This window comes from Pinus tabuliformis, chromosome 6, assembly GCF_031772625.1.
Source record: "Pinus tabuliformis cultivar Carrire ecotype Pingquan chromosome 6, CPIR1, whole genome shotgun sequence".
NCBI lineage: Eukaryota > Viridiplantae > Streptophyta > Pinopsida > Pinales > Pinaceae > Pinus > Pinus tabuliformis.
The window spans coordinates 1,220,100,369-1,220,109,415 of NC_142292.1; the positions used below are offsets into that span (position 1 = coordinate 1,220,100,369).

General features: G+C 38.0%; 2 protein-coding genes across 2 annotated transcripts; both read left to right on the forward strand.

Annotated features, from left to right (window-relative positions):
• The first annotated feature begins 833 nt into the window (after positions 1–833).
• LOC149263090 (ferritin-3, chloroplastic-like) lies at positions 834–1,726 on the forward strand. The gene is made up of 5 exons (XM_089386285.1): positions 834–865; positions 991–1,051; positions 1,116–1,206; positions 1,367–1,428; positions 1,703–1,726. The coding sequence occupies exons 1-5, from the start codon at positions 834–836 to the stop codon at positions 1,724–1,726; spliced, it is 270 nt and encodes an 89-aa protein (XP_089242411.1).
• Positions 1,727–4,695: 2,969 nt separating this feature from the next.
• On the forward strand, positions 4,696–8,056 carry LOC149263091 (uncharacterized). The gene is made up of 2 exons (XM_089387117.1): positions 4,696–7,217; positions 7,328–8,056. Exons 1-2 carry the CDS (start codon positions 5,294–5,296, stop codon positions 7,921–7,923), a joined length of 2,520 nt encoding a protein of 839 aa, XP_089243243.1. The 5' UTR covers positions 4,696–5,293; the 3' UTR covers positions 7,924–8,056.
• Positions 8,057–9,047: the final 991 nt, after the last annotated feature.

The window sequence follows — 9,047 nt, forward strand, 5'->3', positions numbered from 1 at the left end:
ATGGAGCTCAAAAAAACAAAGCATTGTTGCCCTCTTATCCACAAAAGTGGAGTATGTTGCAGTTACCTCAGCAAGTACACAAGCTCTTTGCCTTAGAAAAATTTTGGAAGAAATTGGAGAAAAACAAATTCAACCTATAGTGATTTATTGTGATAATGTAAATGTGATCAAGTTAGCAAAGAATCCAGTTCATCACAGCGCGACAAAGCATTTTGACCTAAAATATCACTTCATTAGAGATTTGGTGCAGAAGAAGGATATTGAATTGAATCATATAAATACTCCGCATCAACTAGCAGATATCTTCACCAAAGCAGTTGCAAAAGATCAGTTTTTGGCAGTATGAGATAACATAGTAAATCCTCATTAATCATTAAGGGGGAGTGTTGGGAATAATGGTTAATTAGTTATGTAAATTGCTAACAAATTAGTAAGCAGATTTTGTGTTCTCTGCAAAATTAAAGGAGCGAATTGTTAGGGTGGTCAGTACTGAAAATTAGCTGTAATAGTGCTCGAAATTAGCTGTAATGCCAGTAGAGAATTGATTGATAAACATTTTAGTAATTATCTTACCATATAAGAATGTAGTTAATAGTTCAATCAATATATGAGATTTGCAGCAGTTTTTAACTCACACTGTTACCGTGAAGCTTGCCATGATTTGTTACAGTGACAAAGCTTTATGTAGACCTATTCTTACGCTTTCTTCTACTCACGAGTCCTTCATTTATCAATTCTTCATGCATACATTTAACATTTCCACAATGTGAACTCATGTCAAACTTGTTTTTGGCAGTGTGGAGTACAACGTTTCGTGTATTTATCACGTCGATATGGACAACGTCACTCTGCTGGGCTTTGCAAAGTGAGTACACTCCAATTTTCTTCTTATATTCTCCAGTATACGTAACCAATTTTATTTTGATATTCTTGTGTATACATATCCTTGTAAAAAGGGGGTTGAATAATAGTTTTTCTCCAATCTCACAGGTACTTCAAGGATGCCAGTGACGATGAGCGGGATGATGCAGAAAATCTCATGAAATATCAAGTTTATGAGACTGTTATAACTGTTATTTGATACTTTGTTATGTGTTGGTGCTTTATTTGAGCAGAAAATCACAGGTGGGAAAGTTAAACTGCAATCCATTTTGATGCCTACTGTCATGGAGTTTGACAATGATGAGAAGTGTGAAGCCATTTATGGTGAGTCCATTCCATAGACGTATATATATTTTTTGTTCACTTGTATTTTTCAGCGCGCATGTTTCAAATTTCTTGCCTTTTTTGGTTGAATGTAGGTTGACATCTCAATACTATTTTTATTTGTTTTCTTTTGGTTGGGTTCTTAATCTACGGCTTACAGCCATGGAGCTGGCCTTGTCTTTGGAGAAACTTACTAATCAAAAGCTTCTAAACTTGTACACTGTAAGTATCGGCTATATCACTTACGTGTTGATTTAATATGTCTTCTTATTTTTAAATATTTGAAATCATGTTGCGTTGAAAATAATTTTAAAAGTTTATGGATTTAATGGGAGCAAGTAGTCCAAGAGGCTAATGATGGTCAGATGACCGATCGAAATTTTATCTTCCAGCAGGTTACATGTTCATTAAATTTTCTTGTTATAAGTAGAAGAGAAATATAAACAATGAAGATAGTAAGAGGGCTCAGACCATGTTTTGCATTATAATTTTGCAGGTTGAAACCATCAAGATAGTATAAGAGTATATGCCTCAGTTGAGAATGCTAGGAAAAGGACACGGTATGATGATGCTATGTTTATTTTGATAACATTTGACAACAGATCATTTTCATATTGACAATGAAAGTAACGAATTTATGTAAGCATGTCTCATTACTAAACTCTGGAGTGTAATTTATTTGGTTGTTTTTTTCTCTTGCAGCTGTATGGAATTTTGATCAGATGCTCCTCAACAGAGATGATGTCGTTGTAGCCCCAGAGGAAGGAGTTCTTGTTGCTTGACGTTTTTGGGAATTTATATTTTGGACTATTTTCAAAACTGGAAGAATCGAAGGATATGCTTTTTCATATATATATATCACAGAAAGAAAAAACATCCTTTTTCTATTAATAAAAAATTCCATTATATATAACACTTCATTTGAATTTCATTTCTAGGGTAAATATTTCTGTCATAATATCAACGACCACATTATTGAGTGTTTCTCAATTATCTCTTATTTGGAAAGTAATTTGTGTGACATTCTACTGAAACAATTTTTCATGACCATTTTTTTGGTTGCAATATAAAAATGAAAGAATAAACAACTAAACACTTTATGCATATAAATGGAAAGTAATTTGTGTGACATTCTACTGAAACAATTTTTCATGACCATTTTTTGGTTGCAATATAAAAATGAAAGAATAAACAAATAAACACTTTATGCATATAAATGTTCCTGGGAAAATATCAAAATAGAAAGTGAAGCCAATGCTTTATAAATAATAATAGAAAATAATAAACACTCACTGGAAAGTTGCTACAAGATCTTTTTCCTCTTGAAATCCAATTTCTAAAAATCACATAATTATGAAATAAGTACCATGATCTGTTTCCTCTTGAAATCCCACTCCTAAAGGTCACTTAATTATGGAATAAGTACCATGCTCAAAGAGTGGGACCTCCACTCTTCCAAACTACCCAATATTTAATATAGTTTCATAATTGTATAATCTTAGTATTCTTGTGTCGCAAACCTCTTATCTAAATACATAATATAACCCAAAAAAAAGGCCATTGTTAATCATTCGACAGGAATTTTATTGGTTTATAACCGGACTATTCATTTTATTCATAAACAAGATTGATTAGTATTGACCTCTCAGGGTTTGGTGTTTAATATGAATCTTTGATGAAATAATGGTACCTACCAATTATAATCTCCGTAGGTCAATCTTGTACCTTTGATATACTTATCTTTTAATTTCGGAATTATACTTCACACATGGTTGTTAAAACAAGTTCTAATGTATTTTAATTAACCCAACCCCTTAGGAATGATGGGATCGAGGTTCTGGGCCTTGTTATGCACAAAAATTGTATACCATTTTCGTCGATATGGGGTCTTCATCCACGGTGCTCTGCACATCATTCTCATCTGCGGTGGACGATGGAACCCTAACCTCTTTTGTAACTTCCTCCTGCCACATCGGGGTCTCAGCGTCATTCATTCTTAGTCTGGAGTTTTTCTCGGTCCGGGGTTCGACTTGGACAACCTACAGGTGCTGCCAACTTGGTAAATATTTCGCAGTTCTTTCCCTCTGTTGCCAACGAAAAAGAAACTGACCATCAGTTCTTGTACCAAATTGTCGGAACAATTCCCTTTACTTGGCAGTGAAACTCAGTGCGAGGACAACAACATCTCCACCATCAGTTACAGGTAAACTAAGTTATGGTAATGCCTTCTTTTACACCCCGATTTATCCATCTACTAATGTCTTGTTCATTTTGGCACAAGAGAAACAGAGTTTGCAACTACCAGAGGCAATGGATCGATACCATTTCCTGCTCTGGAAGGCTTGGTTCAAAACCCTGTTCCGGTTGCTTCGAAAATGGATACAATACGACGCTGAGCCGCAGCTCTGGCTTCTTTCCGGGTAATGTGGATGCTTCGATGGCATGAGGGTTTAGATTTTGTTAATTCTAGCAACTGGTTTATGGCTCATTTTTTCCTATTTGAATATGAGTCAAAGATTCAACATTTTAGCTGAGGGTCTTGACGGTTAGGTACCGATTGTTGGCTTGATAAATTGATGAAAACAACGTTCCTTGTTTAACTTAATTTTTCCTGATTTGTTATGGAGACTCCATGCGCTGGGGTTTTGTTCAGAAAACTTAAGTTATTTAATGAGAGGATTTTCTCCGTTTTCTCGTGCTATTTCCTGTGATTATATGTCGAGTGTTCCTAATTTATAGCAACAACATGAATTGCTATGCGTTTTCATGATGAGGGTTTTATTATGATGTCTGTAACACGACCCTCCGGTGTAGAGTCTTAGTAGAATTTTTTGTTCTTCGGTAATTTGATTTTTACAATGATACCCATATTTTGCTCGCTTATACGGTATTCAATATCTAAACGCCCGGTGTTAATTTGAACTGTTTTATTTTAGGACAATATTTTCCCAATAGAGCTTGTTTACAGTTTTTCCCAGTTCCTCAGTAAGTTACATAATTTCTTTTGATTCTATTACAATAGGTACAGAGGGTTTATGTAATTGAAAGTTTTAGTTTAAGTACAATAAATTTGTATTTTATTTATGTAACGATATTTGAGCAGTTCCTGCAAATTACTTTAGGTAAAGAATTACATAGTTTACTCAAAATTTCTATAGTTCTTTTCCTGTCATATATCTTTTTGTCTTCCCTAGTTCCTTAATTTCATAAACAACTATTACGGAAAGACAAGCATAATTAATTTAATCAATTCATTAAATTAATAAACTTTTACATATTCTTTCCCTTTTCAATAACGTCGAATGCCTCCCAACCATGAGATTAATATTTATTCCCAGCCTCCCAACTATGAGATTAATGTTTATTCCCAACCACGGGATCAATGTTTATTGAGTCTCCGCTCGAGCTATCACGAGATCAATGTTTACTGAGTCTTCCCCATAGTTTTCAAAACCGTTCCGGTCTGACCGGTTACCGGCCTAACCGGCCGGTTAGGAGGCCCACCGGTCAGAACCGGTGAAAAAACCCGGTCAGCACCCTAATTTGCCCAGATTTTTGACCTAACCGGTCAAAACCGGCCGGTTTAGGTCCTAACCGGCCGGTTTTTTGCTAACCGGCCGGTTCCGTCCTAAACCGGCCGGTTTAGGGACAGGCCGCCGGTAAAGGTAAAAAGCGGACGGTTTATGGCAGCTGAGGGCGGTTTAGGGTTTTTGGGGGTGAGGGAAAGGGATTTTCCCTCCAAAAAGACCCTCACAATTGCTATAAGACACCCCTCTCACCCTCATTTGTCTCACACAACTGATTTGGAGTGTTTGTGAGTGTTTGTGAGCTTGGAGAGTGTGGAGTTTTTGCTGAAGTAGTCATCTTGGAGTTGGAGTTGGAGCTATTTTGGAGATAGTGTGTAGCTGTCAGTGGAGTTGCCATCATCAAGAGGAGGCTAAGGGAGCTACTTTGCATTTCCAGGTAAGGATTTGCACTTGATAATTCCTCATTTGGGTCTGCTGTCCATGAATTAATTTTTTTGTGCTATAAACTTCTCATTTCAATGATCTATCATCTATGCTAAGCCTATGAACTCTCTAGCTCTATGCTATCAAATTTTTTAGCTTGCATGTGCATTTTTTTTCCTACATTTATCATTGGTTTTCCATGTTCCTTAGCTGCAATTTTTTTTTTAAATGGCAGATTTATTTGCAAATTGTTATTATTTCAAGCAAACATGGCTCCAAAAGGAAAGGACAGTGCATGGGCTCATTGTGATGTAGTTGAGGGAAAAATGATATGCAAATTATGCCATAAATCTATTGGAGGTGGGGGTATTCTTAGGTTGAAACAACACTTGGCTGGGGTAAGAGGCCAAGTAAAGCCATGTGATGCACCAAATGCACTGTTAGGTCCTATTAGGGCAGAATACATTGCCAAGCTTGAAAAATTTTATGAGGATAAGGCTAGGGAGAAGGCCATCCAAGATGAAATTGCAAGGAAGAGGGAATTATTAGAAGCCATGAAAGAGAGTGGGTATGATGACTCTGAGATTCAAGACTCCACTTCTATCCCTTCCACCAATGACCCCTTTCACTATGTTCATCCTTCTGTTGGAGTTGGCCAACCATCAAGAGGACCAAAGAGACAAAACATCCAAAGTTATTTCTCATCTTCTGCCACCATTGCTTCTTCTAAATCTAATCCCACTTCCTCCCAGCCAAGTTCTCAACCCACTTTGGATCAGCATTGGAAAAAACAATGCAAAGAAACTTCTCACCAATACATTGCTAGATGGTGGTATGATTCAGATATCCCATTTAATGCTGCTCGCTCACCTTATTACCAAGCTATGTGGGACTCTGTTATAGCTGCAGGAAAGGGCTTCAAAGGCCCTAGTATGCATGACTTGAGGGGAGCTCTTTTGCAAAAAGAGATATCTTCCATTGATGAGTATTTGACTGAGTTTAGAGAGTCATGGGTCAAAACAGGTTGTTCCATTATGTCAGATGGATGGACCGATGGAAAGAACCGCACTATCATTAATTTCCTTGTTTCTTGCCCTCAAGGAACCATGTTTTTGAAATCAGTTGATGCATCTGATAGGGTAAAGGATGCAAGCCTTCTATTTGAGCTTTTGGATAACATTATTCAGGAAGTTGGGGAGCAGCATGTTGTGCAGGTCATCACTGATAATGCCTCAAACTATGTTCTTGCTGGAAAGATGCTTGAGGCCAAATATAAGACCATATTTTGGACTCCATGTGCTGCACATTGCATAGACCTCATGCTTGAGGATATAGGCAAGGTGGAGTGGGTAAAAAACACTGTAGAGCATGCCAAGTGCATTACAAAATACATTTACAACCACTCATGGGTATTGAGCCTAATGAGGAAACACACTGGAGGCAAAGAGCTTGTTAGGCCTGCAATTACGAGATTTGCAACTCACTTCCTCACGTTGCAATGTCTCAATGGTCAACATAGAAACTTGCAGAAAATGTTTTCCTCTGATGAATGGTCTGAATCTCGGTGGGCTCGTAGACCAGATGGAAAAGACACCAAAAAGAAAGTGTTAGACACTTATTTTTGGAAAAGGTCTGTAGAGCTTGTGAAAATTACCGAGCCCCTTGTTAAGGTGCTAAGGTTGGTGGATGGGGAAAGATTGGCCATGGGCTACATTTATGAAGCTATGGATCAGGCAAAGGAGCAGATACGGGCAGCTTACAATGACAGGTTAGCTAAATATGGCCGTATATGGGAGATCATTGATAACAGATGGAACAATCAACTCCATCGTCCTATACATGCAGCCGGGTATTTTTTGAACCCAAGGTATCACTATAAAAATCGGCTAGGAGATCAGCATGATGGGGAGGTCAGAGCTGGATTGATTGATTGCTTGGAGCGCATGGTCCCTAACCATGTAGACCAGTTGGATATACATAGACAGCTTACTATTTTCAATCAAGCAAGTGGTACTTTTGGCAAAAACTTGGCAAAGATGGCAAGAGATGTGGACCAACCAGGTAAGCAATTCCAATTTCCATTTTGTTTTTCATTTCAAGTTAAAATTGTTTACGTTCTTTACAATTCAAATTATAAACTAAGTTACTAATTATTGTCTTTTTCTTTGCAGCACATTGGTGGGAGTCATTTGGTGGCCAGTGTCCTCAATTGCAAAGGTTTGCAATTAGAGTCCTCAGTCAAACTTGCAGTGCTTCAGGTTGTGAGCGCAATTGGTCTGTTTTTGAGCGCATACACACGAAGAAGAGAAACCGTTTGGAACAAAAACGGTTAAATGATCTTGTTTTTGTGCAATACAACCTTCGACTGAGGAGGAACCAAATGATGAGCAAATCACCTGATCTAGATCCCATTGTGTTGGACGATATTGATCCAACATCAGAATGGGTGGAGGAGACTGAAGATCCTGTGTTTGAGGCTGATTTTGATATCGACATGGCTTTAGCAGAGGATGAGGCAGATTATGTGGCGGCATCAGAACCAGGATCAGTAGCGGCATCAAGGAAAGGCAAGGAACCAATGGAAGGCACTAGTCGTGCAGGTCGACAAACTCGTGCTTCCACTAGGTCCACTTCTATTGTCATTGGTGGCATTGATACTGATGTTGCAGATGAGGCAGAGGCATCCTCAGACTCTGAACCAGATGATGTCTATGTAGCTCCTGATGATGATCATGTGTCTAGTAGTGGTGATGATCTTGATGATTGATCATGTGTACACTGTAGACTTGTAGTAGGCCAATGGCCTCATAGCTTGCAGCATGGTTTTTGGACTCTATAGGCCATTTAGAGCCTCATTTCTTATGTATTTTGCTATTTTGTCGATGATATGTATTGCACTCGGTGCCATTTTGATATATTAACCTTTGCATGGTATATAAATGAGCAAACTTTGCATATTTTGTCTCTATTGGCTTGGAATCATGGTTTTACATCTTAAAAATAGTTTTTTTTCATTAAAAATTAATTATTTAATGTATTTTTTAAAAACTGGTTCGTTTAGACCAAACCAGTCCCGGTTAGACCGGTTCCGGTCGGTAAACCGGTTAGCTAGGTGGACCGGTTCGGTCACCGGTTCCGGTTTTAAAAACACTGGTCTTCCCTCGAGCTACTTCTCACATGCAGGAATTTCCCCTCGAGCTACTTCTCACATGCAGGAATTTCCCCTCGAGTTACTTCTCACATATAGGAATTTTAATAACAATTAATTCTCATGCAGGAATTTTAATAACAACTAATTCTCACTGTGGGGTTATCTGGTCCAGACTTAGGAATTTCCCCTCAAGCTACTTCTCACAACTAATTCTCACTGTGGGGTTATCTGGTCCTAACCAAACTTACCCTACTTCTCACATGCAGGAATTTCCCCTCAAGCTACTTCTCACATGTAGGAATTTTAATAACAAACAGCGTAGTTGGACCAATCCATCTGACCCTTCAATATGGATTCCATATGTTTACAGTGCTTTTCCTCTCTTCATCTCAGGTACATCATACCCTCTCGGTTCCTTCCTTAAGAATAATCCTTCAAGGAGTAGTTATGGGTAGGTAACCGCCTCCCCTATTCATCTCAAGTACCCTCCTTCAAGGCGTAGTTATGGGTAGGTAACCGCCTCCTCTATTCATCTCAGGTACCCTCTCGGTTCCTTGAGAATAATCTTTCAAGGAGTAGTTATGGGTAGGTAACCACCTCCCCTAACTACGTGACATGTGAGAAATATTAATATGCAATTTCCATTGTCCAAGATATTTGATTCCTACATAGCTTAATCATATTATTTAAACATAGACAAATATCAAATTACTGTTTTAGTCTTCCTAAGTCAAATAATA